The sequence below is a fragment of the Haemorhous mexicanus genome, chromosome 27, assembly GCF_027477595.1.
Source record: "Haemorhous mexicanus isolate bHaeMex1 chromosome 27, bHaeMex1.pri, whole genome shotgun sequence".
Taxonomy (NCBI): domain Eukaryota; kingdom Metazoa; phylum Chordata; class Aves; order Passeriformes; family Fringillidae; genus Haemorhous; species Haemorhous mexicanus.
The window spans coordinates 6,092,316-6,110,455 of NC_082367.1; the positions used below are offsets into that span (position 1 = coordinate 6,092,316).

The 18,140-nt window shown below is 49.6% G+C and overlaps 1 protein-coding gene across 2 annotated transcripts in view; it reads left to right on the forward strand.

Moving 5' to 3' along the window:
* The window catches only part of MAN1C1 (mannosidase alpha class 1C member 1), a 52,523-nt gene that overhangs the window by 11,727 nt on the left and 22,656 nt on the right, over positions 1-18,140 (forward strand). For both annotated transcript variants that reach the window (XM_059868845.1, XM_059868846.1), the window contains one exon: positions 7,861-7,957. In XM_059868845.1, the coding sequence (XP_059724828.1) occupies positions 7,861-7,957 (97 nt within the window). The remainder of the gene's footprint in view (positions 1-7,860; positions 7,958-18,140) is intronic.

The following is an 18,140-nucleotide window of genomic DNA, read 5'->3' on the forward strand; positions in this document are numbered from 1 at the left end:
CTCTCCTCTCCTCTCCTCTCCTCTCCTCTCCTCTCCTCTCCTCTCCTCTCCTCTCCTCTCCTCTCCTCTCCTCTCCTCTCCTCTCCTCTCCTCTCCTCTCCTCTCCTCTCCTCTCCTCTCCTCTCCTCTCCTCTCCTCTCCTCTCCTCTCCTCTCCTCTCCTCTCCTCTCCTCTCCTCTCCTCTCCTCTCCTCTCCTCTCCTCTCCTCTCCTCTCCTCTCCTCTCCTCTCCTCTCCTCTCCTCTCCTCTCCTCTCCGGTTTGTTTCTTTTCATTATTGATCTGTTTGACATTTGTCCTACAGGCTGTCAAACAGACAGGCCCAATATGTTCTAGAGACTTGGTTTTTCTTTTTTTATTTTCCTTGAAAAAGAAAAGCAAAATATTTCCACACCTTTTCCTTTTCTTCCTTCTCCTTACAGCGTTTTGGGTTACTTATGGCTACAGCTCCTTTTGAGCATCCCCTTGGGCTGTGGCTCTCCAGAAATGAGAATTCTGTGCAGATGGTATCTGTAGGGAAATGGAAAAAACCTTCCCTTGCCATAATGCAGGTCTGTAAAAACAATCCTGCTTCGTGTTTGTGTTTCCATCCTCCTTCCCATCCAGCGTGGGGGGATTCTGGGGAGGAGCTGATGGATTCTGCCTGCCTGTTCAGCTGTTGCTCATGCTCACCTGGAATGCTGGGCACTTTCAAGGAGAATTTGTAGTCTGTGTGTAATTAGGGATTTACAAAGCCCTGTGCTGTACATGCTTGAAGGGAAGTAGCTGAAATGGAAGAGCCCTCAAGGCAGCCTGCAGGAATGAGACAGTGCCCAAAATCTTAAGAGCTCAGGGAATTTCCTGTGTGGTTTGTGCTGCAGGCTCAAAACCCAGGAGGGGACTCGGAGGTGACATTTGAAGGAGCATCATTACTAGGGAAGTAATTTTTTCCCCCACTTTCCTTCCTTAAGGTGTGCTGGAATGCAATAGTAGTCACTAAGAAAAGCCAGACTGTCCAGCCTGGAGTGAAATGGAGTTGAAAAAATGCAAATAGCAGTGGGTGCTGGTGGCTTTCTGGTCCTCCTGCTGTCCTGTGTGCCTGCAGCCCTGGCAGCAGCTCAGGAATTGTGTTTGACCCTCAGATTTAACAGGGTCAGCTCCCCTGGCCAGGTGCAACCTGGAGCTCAGGGTTTGCCTTTTGCTGCCATCTCCCTACACGCAGTGACAGCAGTGCCTGAGTGGTGACAAGCTTAGGACAGGAGTATTTATTGTGTTTATTGCTGCTGAGGCTGCAGTGCCAGCCTGGCCGTGCTCTGGAATATCCTGAGCCTGATCAGCCCTAGGGGCTCACAGGGAACATGAAACTGAGGTGTCGGGGTGGCCAGGAACACAAATTCCTTTTGTTCCCATCAGAATTTTCCCCGAGCTTTGATTCTGGGAGGCAAAGGAAGAGGAGGCTGCAGTTTCCCTCCTCTCTCCACTAAATCACCCCGTGCTTTGGTCTAGACTTGCAAATTTGTTCTCAAAACCATTGTCAGCCTCTTCCAGGCCAGCATCTCATTACAGAGCTAACTGCAAAATCAACTGCTCTTGCTGACATGTTTCCTGATTTAGATGCAGCTGGATCCAGCTGGGGTTTAGTGCCTCAGATAGCCCTAGAAGGGTTTTATTTTTTCCCCCTCTTGACACGGTTAAATCCAGTTGCATTAGGAATTTAATTAGGTGTTAGTTTAATTGTGGTTTGAGCTGTTTTCTCCCATTCAGCTTTCCTAGCAGGGACTGAGGCAGGGAGACTCTTGAGTTCTATTTCTGTCCTTGCCACTAACACTGACAACCTTGGGCTGCTCTGTGCTGGGCATTTTTCTGTCTTCCCAGTGCTTTTTTCTGTCCTCCCAGTGCTTCTTGTCCTGCTTTTCCCTGATTGTGGAGGGCAGGGAGTGCTTGGCTCTGCAGGTCTGTGCTGGAGAGCTCACGGTGACCTGGCTGCCTGGGAACAGCAAGGAGAGCTTAAAACTTATTTTTTTTATATTGTGACTGGCTGGAAATTGATTTCTGACTTCCTAAAGAATTCCCCCATTGTTCCAGTGATGGAGATCAGTTTTCTGAGCAATGGCTTTGGCTGTTGTGCAAGAGAGGGTGAGCTGTGGTAGCAGCTGATGGCAGAAAAATCCACCCGTGCAGCTTTGAGAAGGAGCTGCCAGGAGTTTGCCAGAAAGAAATCAAAGCAAAGCCCCACTCACCTGTTGCTGGAATTGCTCTGTTACATTTGCTTCCAGACAAAGCTGCCTGTAGGAAGCAATTCCTCTTTCTGCCATCTCCCTCTGAACTCTCAGCTGATGTGTTTGCAGGCAGGAGCTGACAGGGGTGGAAATTTTGGGTGAGAATCCTCCAGGAAGAGTGGAGCCCCAGGGAGGAGTTCTGTGCCCAGGCTGCTGCTTTAGATGTGGAAAATGAGCCTTTATCTCGTGTTTTAGGAGAACCTGAGCAGCACAGTGGCAAGTGTCAGGAAGGTGAGGCTTTCCTGAGCTTTGGGGGCCATTCCAAAGAGTGTGTTTGGAGAAATCTGCTTTTGAGGGAGCTGGGACCTGTGCTGTCTGAGAGGCCAGTCAGCCTGGAAAGGATGAAATCCCAATGCTCCAAGGACACCTTCCACTGTCCCAGGCTGCTCCAAGCCCTGTCCAACCTGGCCTTGGGCATTTCCAGGGCTGCAGGGGCGGCCACAGCTGCTCTGGGCACCCTGATGGACCAAGTGAGCTCAGGCTCACAGTGTCCAGAGTCCTCTGGGTGTTTCTGTGTCCAGAGCCCTCTGGGTGTTTCTGTGTCCAGAGCCCTCTGGGTGTTTCTGTGTCCAGTTCCTTCAGGATATTTCTGTGTCCAGAGCCCTCTGGGTGTTTCTGTGTCCAGTTCCTTCAGGATATTTCTGTGTCCAGAGCCCTCTGGATGTTTCCACCCTGCCCAGTCTCTGGGAGAAAAGGGCTGAGTGTGCTTTAGCTGGAGGAGCTGAGGCACAGTGGATGTGTCAGTCACCAGTGGAGAGGAAATAGCTGGAGCTGGAGTTGGGCTCGTGCTCTCCTGGCTTTCCTTTGGAGTGACAGGCTCAGGTTTTACCCCTTTGCCATCAGTTAAAGGGATGAGTTTGATTTAAAGTGGGAGGAGGGAGGGGGTGTTGGATTACCACGTCCCAAGGTGCTGGCAGCGTTTGAGGGCCCATTAAATGGAAATCTCTGCAGTTCCTGAGTGCTCCATGCCAGCAGGAGAGAACATGGCTGCTGGAAAACAGGCAGCTTAGCCAGGGTGCCTTTAAACTGCTGGAGTTCCTGTTGGGATCTATTGGATTTCCTGTAATCTTTAATTATAAAGTGTAATTACTTTAGGATGGATTATCAATGTTGGTGTCCATCTGCAGGAGTTGCTTGGTAACGTCCCTGGAGCTGCAGCTCCTCCTGCTCTGCACTCCCAGGCTTTTAGAGGCAGCCAGAGGGAGGCTCTGGCTATCAGTGTCTGCCTAAATGGAACATCTCCATGCACTGGAGTGAGCACACGGCCTTTTTGTTATCATTTTGCTGTTACATAAAAGCATTACCGGGGACACGGGCCCAGAGAAGGAACCTGAGAAGTTGCTCAGCTTTCTGTTCAAGGTTTTCAAATGAATTCCAGCCTTTTTATAGCATTCTGCCCTGCTGTTTGCCTGGGTATTTATATCTCCATGTGATAATACTAAAGGCAGCAACACAAAATAAACATGATGCTGTTTCATTACCTTTTCTGCAGATCCTGAATTATACAGGTTTATGCAAGTCTGAGAAGGGAAAAATGCATCCATTATTCCAAACAGAAATGAGTTATCCCAATGTGTTCAGGCAGAATTCTTCCTAAAGACTGACAGTTCCTCTTTTTCTTTCTTTCTTCTCATCTGGCAAATTATGTTTTATACAGCAGGAGAAAATAAATGGCATTATTGCAACTTAAAGACCCAAAGTGGCACAGAGCTACTATGGGGCAAGGAGGTTAAAGGTGGGAAAGAACTGGTCCTACTTTGGAAACTGTCAGCACAAATAATCTGCTTCCAGCTGCAGGAAGAGAGGTGGGGAAAAAACAAGTTAGGAATACAATAGGGAAAGAAAGATTTAAATTCCACTCACCCCCCTGCCCTCCTGTTGTTTTTTTTTTTTTTAACCCTACTGGAAATTTCTTTGATATTTTATAGGGAAATGTTTGAAGGGAAGTTGAAGGAAGGAGGCTAAAGAGCCACGGAAGTGGTTATCTTGTGAAGATAATGGCTTTGTGTAATGTTCCTTGGAAGTGCTTGAAAGGGGCTGATTGGTTGGTATATTTAGATTTCATCTTTTAAGCATTTACTAATTATCCCAGTCTAGATGGATAAAACTAATCAAATGGCTGTTTGGGAATGCTCTGCCTTTGGAAATCTTCCCTGTTAACAAAAGGAGGGCAAGTGATGGTGGGGGGAGCTTTTTCTTCTTTTCTTCCCCTCTCATCTCTCTGCTTTTGCAAGTCCATAAACCCAGAGATTTGGAGTGGTTTAGTTATTAAATGTGCTAAAGATTTGCACATCTCTTCAAAGTGAAAGCACTTTCTTGGTCAAGTTTTTATCCCGAGACCCATTTCCTCATTACCTGGATCACAGCATCCTCTAAATGCTTTTTGTTCTGCTGCTGCCTCTGTGAAACACAGGTGGGCTTGAAAGCCAGGTCCTTTTTGGGTTTGGGTGGAGAAAAGCATAGGAAAAGATGGGGATCTAAACGGTGAAAATGATAGTGCAGGTTTTCAGAGGTCAGTTTTGTCATTTCTAATTGATTTTAATACAGACTTGTCTGGCTGGGCAGCTGAAACTCTCCAGAGTAACAAGTGACTTACAGGTGAAAGGAAAGAAAGAGCAATCTGACAAATTAAATTATAAATTTGGAAGTCTCTGCTATAAATCAGTTGAGACCCAGAGTGCTTAGAATACAGGCCCAAATAGATAATTGTCTGTTAGGTGGCAGATGGCTCAGTGGTGAGAACAAAATCTGAAATTATGGATCTATTTCCATAATTTTTGTGGTTCTGGTGCCATTTTTCAAATGCAAAATGGCACAATGTTAACACTGATGTATTGTAACGTGTCAGGACCAGAATTCATAAAATATTCACTTCTAATCCTGGTGGCTCATCAGAAATGAGCCTGGAACAGGCTCACCACACACGTTCCCCTCCCTCCTGCATCCCTCCCTTCCCTTCCAGCCTGGAATTTGGAGCCTCTGCTCAGAGGAAGCTGCTGTGAATGTGGAGCCCCCACTTTCAGGACCTTGCTGCATCCCTCCAGTGCTTTGGAAGCTGAGGTGCTAAATTTGGGCTGGAGAGGCAGCTGCAGGGAGCCAGAACGGGCAGAGTGGTGCAGATGCTTTTTTGGCTCTTCACCTTTTCCAGTTGCTGCTTTTTGGAGCTGTCAGAGGAGAGAGGCAAGCTCTGGGATGCTGGGAGATGAAAAGCTGCCACGTTCTGCATCCTGCCTCCCAAACCTGCAGGGTTTAAAGGCAGCCAGCACAGTGTGCTTCACCTAAAGGGAGCCTGGCAGCTCCATGAGGCAGCACTGCCATCCCCCGAGGATCATCTCAGGGCTGAGCAGAGGCAGAGTTTGGGACAGAAATTTGTGCTGGTGACCTTCTCACAGCAGTGGGACAAAGGCAGCTGAAATGGCTGAAGAGGCAGATGAGGGATGCACGTGTTGGCCCCATCAGCACTCAGAGCCCTGGGGGAAGTGGGGCACTTTGGGGAGCCTCAGGCTGCCCCTCCTTGATGAGGAGACAGGAGAAGAGGAGATTTTCCCTGTGGGAGATGTGGCTGGTGGAGGCTGAAGGGAAGCCCGGGTGGTTTCCATGCCCTCCCTGGGATGGGGTGTCTGCAGGCTCTGGGTCCCAGCACAGCTGGGTTCACCCTGGACCTTCTGCACTGGAGGGGTTAAAGAAGTTGAGGGAAGGAAATAACTTAAAATTTCATACTCAGCTCAAAATGCAGCTGACTCAGAATTACAGCATTAGAAGATCTAGGGAACAAACCAGAACCATCTCCACATCCTCTGCATGTCCAGGCTCCCCGTGTGCCAGGAGGGAGGGTCCCCATCCTCAGCCCTGACTGAGAGGAGCCCAGGAGGTGCCTGGCTGTTTCCTTTTGGTGCAGGAGCTCTGCTGCTCGCTGTGGGAATGCTGCCTTGACAAACACCATCCTTCCTGCTGCCAGCTTCAGGAGCAAGCTCTGACACACAGAATTGCTCTGCATTGCCCAGAGAGAGGCCAGAGCTCCTCAAAGCTTCACCCTGTTATGTTCATGGAGAATGAGAGATTCCCATTTAAAACCTGCTGCCACTGGCAAAAAAACCCAAACCAAAACAAAAAGAGATTTGGCAAAAATAAAGTGAGCACCCCGAGTCATGTGCCTGGGACATGTTTGAGTGCATTTTGTGGAGGGTTTCTTCCCCCACCCTGGGTCATTATTTAGTTTCCTCAGCAGAGCTCTCCCCTGACTAATTCATCCCACACTGAGTTTTTAAACCCCAAATTGGCTTTATTTGTTTGTCCAGCATTCCATCTCCTGGTGGTGTTGGAGCCTGAGTGTTAACAATCAGTTCAGCAAATGTTTATCCTCCTCCATTTGAACAGCTCCAGGAAACTTTACTTTGGAAGCTTGATGTTTAAAAAGGAGGGGGGAATCTGGGGATGTGGCTTTTTGCTAATTAAGGAGGATACTGCCGGGGGCTTGTGATGTTGGGTTTGTGAAACACACAGCTGGAGGGAAGAGTAAGAGCTGAGATGACAGGAGGAATTTCAGACCAAGGGAACCTGCTGATTCCGATGCTGAAGCAGAGCAGCCAGTGCTGCTGCAGACACAGGACAGGAGTGCTCTGTGCAGGAAGGATTTCCTTTAAACTGCCGTTTTCCCTCAAAAGCCTGGTCTGAGGGAAGCCTTTCAGACTTCTCTTATCTTTGTTGGAGAACATGGCTGATTCTCTGAAGCCCCTTCTTCCCCTTTGTTATCTCTTTTTGCCAGGGATTGAATCAAAGGATGTTCAGGTCGGTGTGATGCTGGGGCTGGAGCTGCTCAGAGCCAGGCTGGGGGTTAGAAAAGGCAGCTTGATTTAAGGCACTCCTTGGGAGCTGACAAGTCCCAGTCTCTCCCAGGTGAAGAAAGGACACTTGCATGTTTAATTTGTCCTCCCAGAGGGGCAGGAGGACAGAAGAAGCTGCTCTGGTGTGTGTGTGTGTTGGAACTTGCACAAGCACTGCCCCGCAGCCCTCAGGGGAAGGTCAGGGTGCTGGGCCCGGGCAGGACAGCTCAAACATCCCAAAAGGAATTGTTTGAGTTGGAAAGGGTTGCTCAGAAATCACCCAGCCCCTGTGCAGAGCTCTCTGAAGAAAGCACTGTGGAGTTCTGATAGAATATAACAAAATGTCATGGATTTGGTCTTTGTGAATGTATTCTGTCAATTAACAGAGTGAAAACCTCTGTGCAGTCCCCAAGATCAGCTCCTCCCTGTACTTAGGCACAGATCAGCTTTGGCCTTGCATTCTGAAATACTGCTGCTCTCTGAAAAAGGTTGGAAATTCAGAGATGGAGACAGCTTTCTACAAATCCCACGTGGTTTGCAGGGCCAAGGTGAAACGTGGGGCTTTGGTGGGAGATGTGCCAGACTCTTGCCCAGAAATGATGAGCTGGAGACTTCCCAACCTCTGGATGCAGCCCCACTCCTCGTGTTCGGTGGGAATTCAGATTTTATCATTGACAGGCCATGGGTTCAGCAGTGAGTGGGAAACTGCCATGGATTCCCAGAGCTCAGGTTTGGAAAGTCTCACTGGTTCTGACTGTTTTCACTGCCTTTCCCCTCCCAGATGATGAAGTTTGCCTGGGATAACTACAAGCAGTATGCCCTGGGGAAGAACGAGCTGCGCCCGCTGACCAAGAACGGCCACATCGGGAACATGTTCGGTGAGTGGGGCCCAGCTGGCTGCAGTTCCACTTTTCCTGAGCTTTGGAAGTCACGTGTGCAGGGCAGCTCCTGTCTCTGCAGGGCAGAGAGGTGTCTGTCTCAGCTTTGACCCCGTCCCTCTTGCTGGTGGTGAGCAGCAAGGTTTGAATCCGTGTGCTGTGCGTGTCCCAGGGCTGGGAGCTCATCCCTCCAGGCAGCTCCCAGTCCCAGCCTGGGGCACCTCTCTGTGCACAGCCAGCACCAAATGTGCTAAAATGAAAGTGTCTTTATTAAAACATGAAGCCAGCCCAGAGCTGACAATGCTGCTATTTGTCTGGGCTTGTAGGCTTCAGGACCTGACCAAATTGAGCATTTTCTCTCTCGTTTCTCCACTGTTGAGCAAGATGTGAATTCCATGAAATACTGAGTGAATCAATATTAAAAGCTCTTTATACTCTGTGCTAACTGGCTTGTATAATTTTACTCTTTAGCAGATTAGCTTTTTTTATGTGAGCCACTTTCAGTGCTGTTCCCCTGCTCGTTCTGGTGGGATACTTGGTGTGGCTTTGGGGTATTTGTTATCTTTTGGGGATATAAATTGTCTTTTTGCTGCTCTGCACTCAGAGCATTTCCCTGCTCTGCTCCCTGAGCCCCTGCCTGTGCCATGAGGAGCCCTTCCTTCCCTTCCCATCCCTGGGGAGTTGCTGCTGTGCAGAGGGCTCTGGGCTCCTTTCCAGGGGATGTGTGTGCAGAGATTATCTCCTGGAGTTCTCACCCAGCTCGGGGCAGAGCAGAGTTCCTCCGTGGGCAGGTCACCCGTGAGCTGATTGCCTCAGTGCAGAGGGTGGCACTGAGGGTTTGGAGAACACTCCCATCCTGTTTTGCACTCTGTAGGTGCCCAGGTCCTTCTCCACATCAGCTCCAGGACCTGGGGGGAGCTTTCAGCCTGTGGAGATGTGCTCTGTGTGGACCCAACCCTGCTCCTGCTCAGCTTTGGGGCCTGAGGTGTGGGGAAGGGAAGTGTGAAGGTGGAAATGGCATCAGGTGTCTCTGACACCATCAGAGAAGAGAAGGCTTGGGGTGACCTGGTTATGGCCTTCCAGGACCTGAAGGGAGGACAGGAAAGATGGAGAGACCATTGTCGAGGGTCTGGAGTGACAGGAGTGGCATCAAAGGGACAGAGGGCAGCTTAGATGGGACATTAGGGACAGCCACATCTGACTCACAGCTGGCTGTGCAGGGCTGGGCTGCCAAGGAGCCCCATTAACCCTTGTGGAGGCTCAGGGAAGGAGGTTTGGGGTTGTCACAGGCTGGGTGTGAGCAGCCCCTGCCCCTGGCCAGCCCCTCTCTGCCAGGAGCACTGATTTGGGTGGGTTTGGCCTTTGCTTTGCTCTCTCAGCCCCCTCCAGCAACAGCCAGGTTCTTTACTGGAGAATCTGCATGGAGTTCAGCAGCAAGCTGAAGCATTTTGCAGCTCTTCCACTCTGGCAAGCTTGTCAAAATTCCTCAAGGAGTGTGCCAGTAAACAGACAAAAATATTGAAAGCTTTAAAATGCATTTATCATGCTAAAACAATTGACAGTTCTTATGCTTGTTTGCAGTGTGCCTGTGAGCACTCTCAAGAAAAATGCTTTGGAGCACGAGGATTTGCAGACAATTGCAGAAAAGCAGCTACATGGTACATTTCAGCCTTTTAATAGGCTTTTCCTCCTCCTAGCTGTGCCTCTAAAGGTGGGCAGCATCAGGCAATCCCTTGGTGCAGCCCTCTGTCCCTGCAGCCTTCAGAGACTCTGAGGAGCCAGGACAGGGCACTGTAGCCCTGCACTGCTGCCCATTCCCCCTCCTGTCACACCAAGTGGCTTTTTATCCCAAACTCCAGCTGGAAAGGAGGCAAACTGGGTGCTCTCCAGGCTGGAAATGTCAATATTAAGCTGACATTTCTCTGCAGCTGCTTCCATGTGGGAGGGGAGGAACCTCTTTGGGGCTATTTTCGAGTGTGTTTGCATGCATGGGAAGCAATCAAGTTCCTGAAGGGTGATTTTGCTGTGGTGGATGTGCTGCTGCTCACTTGGAGCCTCCAGTTTGGCAGCCTCAGCCTGGGGGGAGCTGCTCTGGATCAAATATTCCCTCTAGTCCAAGTGGAAATAAAAATGAACTCTAAATTCTGCTCCTGCAGAGTGTCCTGCTTCTGGCAGCCAGGAGAGAGCACCCCTCCCCATTTTCCTGCCCAGCTAGGAAAACTTGGCTCCCCAGCCCCATTAATCTCTCCAGAGATCACACTCTGCCATTTCCCAGGTGTTTCAGCACTCCCCCTCTCTCTGGAGAGCTGGCCTCACGTTCCTGCTGGTGCTTGGTGCTCTCCAGCTCCTGTTTCTCTCATCAAGCCTCTGCCACGTTTCTGGACAGAGTTTATTTGCACAGAACTCCTGAGATTGCTGTCATTTACAATCACTGCAGCTCGAGAGCCCTCTCCTTAAACCCACAAGCTGTGCTCCTTTCATCAGCATTAATTATTCATCAGTGATGCTTGTGATAAGAAGTGCCACGCTGAGCAGCCCAGCCCATGCCCTCCAGTGGGGTAAACATGGTTTAGGCTTTCAGGTGGCATGGTTTCCCTGGAAATGGTGCCATGGGAAGGGGCACAGTGCCCCACAGAGGGTGGGGGATGATCTCTGCTGGAGCAAACCCCACAGCACGAGGTTCCAGATGCTCCTAAAGGCTGTACAGCTTGGGGGGGTTAATTATTAATTAATTTTATTATTATAATAGATTGATATATTTATTATTTATGTTTATTAGAAGAATTATTATTCATTACCTTTAGGTTCAGGATTGTCTGCAGGATTTCTCAGGGAAGAGCTGCAGGATGCCAGGCCCCAAATGAGCTGGTTTAGGAACATTGAAGGAAAATGGCACAGCTGAGCTTGGGGCTGAGGGTGAGACTGGAGACTGCAGGTACAAACTCTGCTCCCAGTGCTGATGCAGGTGTTTTAACCCCTCTCAACACCTCAGCCCTGCTGCCTTGGGGGCTGTAGGGATTAAATTCAGTGGTGTTTGCAGAGGTGGCTCCCTGGGAGCAGGGCTGCTGGAGGGGGCAGCAGCTCTGTGTGCCACAGCCCCTGAAATGCACCTGTCACCACCCTGAGCTCCAGAGCACTGGATTATTATTCTGCCCACTCCCCAGCTCTGTCAGAGCCACTTATTTTTCTGACAAAATGTTTTTAAAATCCTGATAGCTTTACAGAGCTTCTGTAGCTACGGGAGAGTGAGCTGGCATCTCGTTCTGCTCGTGCATCAGCTGAATTGTCAGTTACATTTTGATTGCACAGTCTTTTAACAATGATAAGGTGAGAAGCCTGATTTTCAGATATCTCTTGAAGTGTGCAGTGCTGGCAGCAGAAGAATCTTTCTTTGACTTATACCCTGAGCCAATTTGCTCTGAAATCAGTGACAGCAAGTAAATATGGAACCCTGCTGTGCTGTTAGGCGTTTCCCACCACCTAAATGCACGTTGGTTTATTAATTTTAGTTTAAAAATAGCAAACCTTAACCAGGTTTCTCCCCTTTTTTCCCTCTTTCCCCACTCGATATCATGCCTGAGATCATGAATTGCCTCGTTGCAGCCATTGCTCTCTCAGCATATGCTGAATTTCTGCAGCACAGTGAGGCTGTGCAGCTCCAGCTGATAGCAGTCCAAGTGCCAACTGCCACAGCCAGGACACTGCCAGGCCAGCAGAGGGGTGGCACAGCTCTGCCAGCAGCTGGGCTGAAAGGACAGCAGGTGTTTGCACCTCATCCTGCAGCAGGGCTCTCCTGTGCTGGATTGCCTGGTGACAGGGCCCAGGCTGGAGGAATTCCTGGGAAATCCATGGCTGTGTTTGTGTGCTGGGCTCAGACTCTGGCTGAGCTGTTTGCTTTGAGGACAGGAGGTCACTGGCCTCAGCTGCCTGGAAATGGGGCTGGTTTGGCTCTAAGGAAAACAAAAGGGATGAAATGGCTGGGGAAGAAAAGCAGTGACCACAGGAATATATCCAGAGAGGCCTCTGGAAAGGACCCAGATGAGGTCCAGAACCTTCAGGTTTGTTTTGCCTGGCAAATTCCTCCAGATTTTGTCACTGCCCTGTGGCACTGTGACCTGCCAGGCTCAGATCTGGGTGGAGATTCCAGGAATCCCACTGGAAATCCCAGGAGTCCCCAGTGGATTTAACACCCCCAAGCTCCTGTGACAGCAGTTTTTTTACAGCAGCTGCTCTGGGGCTGCCAGCTCAGGTGCTGGCCCCCAAAATCTCCACGTGCCAGGGTGAGTGCCCCCAGGCTGGCCAGCTGAGCCAAACATTTCCCAGAGGGCTGCTTCCTTCTCCAGGATTTAGCAGGCAGCAAACACACCCAGCTCAGTTAGAAGCAACAGGAGTTGGTCTGTGAATATATAACAGAGATAATTGAATGAAAATATTAATGCAGCAACATCCCAGCTGCCAGAAGAGAAATGGGAACCTCCAATTGTGCAATCACTTCCTGCACCTTTTCTCTTCTGTCTCTGGGTCTCTTTCCCTGTGATCACAAAATTGCAAAACCCTGGAGAGTCCTTTTATGTGATTAAAATAATAATAATAATACTAATGGCTCTCTTAATTTCTATGCTGAATGATGCCTGCTGCCTGTTGCACATGACATTGGATGCTTGGCTCCACGAGCTCTTTAAAGAGAAAAAATACCTTGTAATGAAGATGTTGCTGGAACTCTGTTGCTCCCTGGCATCATGATCTTTTTTGTCTTTTTCATGTAGAATGTTCCCCAGATGAATAATTTTCAGGAGGGCATTTTGAGTTGACTTTGGCTTTTGATGTCAGTGAAATCTGCAGCAACAAACTTATTTCCTGGCAGCAGGAAGCAGGGAATCAGGATGTCCTCCAAATCCCAAACTCACTGGAGTCTGGCTGTGTGTTGGAGCTGACATTAATCCCTGTTTTGGGGGTTTTTTCCCCCTCTTTTGAGATCACTCCCAAGCTAATTAATCCTTCAGGAGATCTGTCCCCACTCCACTCTCACCTTGGGTTCTGCTGGCAGTGGTGGCTCAAACTTCAGGGCTCTGCTGGGTCCTAAACCCCCCTAAGCAGGGGTTTAATCTGATTTCAGAGGCTCAGCTGACTTCTCAGCTTGAAATATTCATTTAAAAAGTTTAACCAGAAAAAATCCCCAATGTCTCAAGAGTGGCCTCCAAATGAGGCCACCTTGGCATCACACCCTGGCTGGGCAGTGACTGCTGAAATAATGTCCCTTGAACAGAGTGGGTTCATCTTAGATTTGCATTTCAGCAGAGAAATAAAGTCAGGAAGGAGAAGGGGGTGGAGAGGCTGGGATGGGAGACCCCAGCCTGCCCTAGCAGCAAGCTGGGCGAGCTCCACCTCATCTCCCCAACCCCATCCATCAGCCCAGCTTCCTCAGCAGCTTCCTGAACTTTCCACTGACCCCAAGCTGAGGCTGGAGCTTAATGAGGCCTGGGAGCAGCAGAGAGTGCCGTGGGATTTGTCAGGAGTGCTTCGCGCAGCAAAACGGGGCAGGAGGAAACAAAACAAGGAACAGAAAAACAGCATTAGAGCAGCAAATGGGAGCAGGAAAAGGGGGAAAACTGCACTGGGCTGGGAGTGGAGAGGGTTCTGTGGGGCCTCTGTGGGCTGCTGAGAGAGGAGCAGGCAGAGATGAGCAGGAAGCCACACGTGAGCAGCCCCGTGGCACAGCACGCAGGGAACAATCAGGCTGGAGCTATTTTTTAATCCTTTTTTCAGGCTCTGGGTGTATTTTAAAACACAGTGAGCTCATCTTTAAGATTTTTCCTTCTTTCCTTTTAATATTTCCTTTAAGCACCCCATTATGGATGTTGCCTGTGCCTCATTCTGGACACTAATTATGCGGAAATAATTGTCTAATCTTCAGAGATATTGAGCGTGTGATTAAAAGGCAGCCAGCTGAGGGTGGGTGGAGTTGGACTGCTCACAGATCCAGCTCTGGATTAGGAGGCTTTGGTGGCAGCTCCACAGCAAAAGCTGAGTTGGAGGCTTGGCACTTCCAGCTGGTTTGAACAAACATCCAGCACCTGCTGCAGGGAGCTGGGCACAGCTTGGGAGTCACTGGGAACCTGGGATGGGATGGGGTGGGATGGGATGGGATGGGGTGGGATGGGCTTGGCTTTGAGGGCCCTTCCCACCCAAACCAGCCTGGGATTCCTTAGGGAGGTAAATGCCCCACCTGGGGCTCCTGCCTGCCCTGCCTGGGCTGCAGGTGGATTTTGGGATGCTCAGGGCCAGGTGTCTCTGGCCACTGCTTGCAGTCAGGTTCTTGATGAGGTTCTTGCCAGAATCACAGAATGAAGGTTGGGAAGGACCTTTAAATCCAAGCACTGACCCAGCACCAGCCCTGAGTTCACCACTAACCCACATCCAGACCTTCCTGAGCACTTCAGGGCTGTGACTCCAGCACTTCCCTGAGCAGCCAGTTCCAAGGCTTGATAACCCAGTCAGGGAAGAAATTTTCCCTCTATCCAACCTAAACCTCCCTGGCACACCTTGAGGCCGTTTCTTGTCCTGTCCCTGTTCCCTGGGAGCAGAGCCTGACCCCCCTCTGGCTCCAGCTCTATTCCAGGAGGAGTTTGCAGCCACAGCCTCCCCTGCACTACCAGGAGCTACATAAAACCCAGAGCAGGTTAAGAAAATTTTAAAAATACACTTTTGGTTATGCCTTTTAAAGTTGGAAATATCTCGAGACTCGTGGGTTTCTACCTTTATCCCTGTATGTTTTAGTTTTCCCTTGTTTATTCAGAGGAGATGGAAATTGTTCAGCAGAAAAACCCACTTACTTTGGCTTTAATTCACTTGGTTCCTACTGCTGAAACTTCTGAAGAGATTAAGCAGGTTCCAAACTGGCTTTGCTGTGTTGGATTTCACATTTAGAACTTAACTGCTCTATCACATCATTTTGTGCTGCTGCTGAGGTTTCTTTCCACCCTCATTATGGATCTCATTGGATATTCATCTGGATTAGTGTTAGATTTTGACATTTTTCTGTTCACCTCCAGGAGATCATATATCAAATGGGTCCTGCTACTGAATTCCTTCCTCTGTAATTTCTCCAGGTGCTTGTTTCTGATTTTTTGTTTTTCATCTCTGCTGCCTTTTTGGGGGAGAGGAGTCCCTTATCTCACTTAATCAGTGGGTTTAACTTCCTCCCTCAGGACATCAGCTCTCAGATTTGTCACTGCTCAGGGCTGCCTCTGTGTGCTCAGAATGCTGTGGCAGGCATTTGTCCCTCCAAGACCTTTATGCTTTCACAAAATGCTTCCTTTTAGCCTCCCAGGATTGTTCCTGTCTCTAGAGAGGATTTTTTTGGAGGTTCAAGGAAATCCCTCAGCCTTTGCTTGAGGCATCAGTGTGAGACACGGTGAGGATTTTTTTTGGACTGACTAAAATTGTTCATCCTTCTTGTGATGTTTTATTCCCAACACCACTTCTGCACCCTAGCACACTTTGTATGCAGCTCCAAAAGGGGGGGAAAAAAGGGAAGAAAAAGTTCAGTGCAGGAAAATGAAAGCATTTCAAGAGAAAGTTCTGAAGGCAGAGGTTGTTTCCTACTAATTTCAATATACCCAGAATTTACCTCTCAGATACAGACACAGGGTTAAGAACACCAAATTTATTCCTGTTTCTCTCCACAGTGCTTTCCTCTGAGCACAGGATTGCTCTGGGGTGGTTTCCTCGCAGAGCTGGGGGAGGGAAAACACCAACCCTGAGTTCTGAAGTGGAGGATCCCAGCATTCAGGGCTGGGTTTGCAGCAGGTTTACAGCTCTGGTTCACCTCCATTTCCAAGCTCCAGTCTGTGCTGTGTCTGCCAGGAAGAGAGGGAGTTCAGGAACAAAGACCTGAGCATCAGGGTCTGCCCGTGCAGGAGTGCAGAGCTTTCATGGACCTCTCCTTCAGGCAGCTGGAAGTGGAAGTCACCTTCAGGCATTAAAATTGACACCTTGTGCCTAGGCTAGAACATTCCTTCTCTCTTGGCAGGCTCCATCCTGGTTGCTGTGGGAACCAGCATTTTTAATTTCCTGACTTTTGTGTGTACATCCCAAATTGTAGCTGTGATGTTCTCTGTCACTAAGGCAGCTCTGGGGAAGGTTTGCAGGGGATGGAGCCAGCAGGAAATGTTTCATGGAGCTCTTCCTTCCCTCAGCATCACTCTGCTGCCTCTCCAGGGCATCTTTTTGGAGACCTGCAGTTCCCACTGATCCCAGGGAGCAGCAAAACACAGAAGCAGCAGCCAGGGCTCTTTCAGTGCTTCCCTAAAAGCTGCAAGGTCCTGGCAGGCAGTTCTGCCTCAGTGCTTTCAAGCTGGTCCTGGTGCCTGACCCCTCTCTCCTGCAGAGTTCAGCTGTGACTCCTTGGCTCTCCCTGGGGATGTGCTGAGTGCTTTTACCCTCTCCTTCTTTGCAGCATCTCCAAAACGTGGTCAGGCTTCCTCCAGCCTTTTCCCCTGGAGGCTGAGCAGCCTCAGACCTACCCAGCTTTAATTGCAGGTCACAATCCTCCTGCTGGGCCCTCCGGAATCTCCAGATGCTGCTGGAGGGAGACTCTGTGCCCTTTCTTGTGTGAGACATTAGTGCTCTTGCTGGGGTGGGCTTTGCTCCTTTTTCCAACATTCCAGCGTCTTGGTTTGAGCTGGAAATCCTGGGTTTGAGCTGGAAATTGCTGATTTGAGCTGGAAATCCTGGGTTTGAGCTGGAAATTGCTGATTTGAGCTGGAAGTCATTGCTTTGAGCTGGAAATGGTTGATCTGAGCTGCATTTCCTGGGCATGCTTTCCAGAGTGCTGCCTCACCATTTCCTCCTTCTGCTTCGTGGTTCATTGTGCTTCCCCGGGCAGGACGCGCCCTCGCTGAATTGCATCCCGCCTGCTCCTGGCTGTTTCCCCAATTTGCTGAGATTATTTTCATATCTGATCCTGTCAAGCAGCATACTGGAGAGCATTTGGAGGCTTTCAGCTGGGGTCTTGTTGGTGTGGCTTTAACAATATGGGAGAGAAAGGGAGGAACGGGGACAGATGGTCCCAAGTGATGGAGTTCTGTGGCTTAATGTGTTTGTGCTGGTGGTAATAGAGCATTTGCATTCTCCTGACCCTCTGCATTCACAGAGAAAATGTGTTCAGATTCTTCCATGGATGATTATGAGGGTTCCAAGCTCAGCTCATGAGTTCTCAGCAGGTGGCCAGGCCTCATACTGAACAGCACAATTAATCTGTTTATTCATTTTTGAGGCAAAGGGTGGTTTGGTTTCTTCATCTCTGAATTCTCTCCCACCTGGGCTGGTGTTAAGGGGCAGATAATTTCTGGGAGGTGATGTTTGCTGGGCTGTGGGTAAAACCAGGACAGGGATGAGTGGTTTTACAGCCCCAGCTCCAACGTGGTGCCTGTTCTGCAGGGCCCATCCAGATCAGATCTGAGGGAAAATCACTGTCAGGAGTTCCAGGCTGTGCTGTCATAACACATCTGCCACTTTTGGGAAGCGTGTTTGAGAGGCAGAAGGGCACCTTCTTCTGATTGTTGTAATGAAGCATCTCCCCTTTGAATTGTGAGGTGAATTAGCAGCTCTGCTCATTAACTGCTACCTGTGGCTCTGGCAGAGCAGGGTAATAGTTGCAGGTAGGACGTGTGTGTTTGCTTTAATGGGCCTGTTGGGACCCCTCACATTAAATGCTGCAGGTCCTCCAGGAGGTCTGTGGAGGAGCAATAAATTGAATATAATCAGATTACCTTTAACCACTCCAAAATTAATTTCAAACACCCAGAACAGGGAGGCACCAGCAGTGCTTTGCCCCAGCTGTTGTCTTGTGCTTAACCTCCTTGAACTGCTCCTCCCAGCAGTGCTCCTGCCTTGTCAAATGACCCATCTTTGTCAGAAGTAATTACCTCTGCTGGCCAGCATCTGAGCCCCACTGCCCAAGAGCAGGAGGGAAGCTCTTTCCCAGAGGAGCATTTGAACGATTATCACTTCCAATTTCCTGCTGAGCTCTCCCTGGCCCACAGAGCTGCCCGTGTGTCACGGGAGACAGATGGGAGGCACGTGGAGAGTGGATTCGCAGTGTCTGCTGTATCAGGGATTGTGTTCCCAGCCTCAGGCAAGCCTCCCCTCCTCGCTGGCACTCTGGAACAGGCACAGTTTG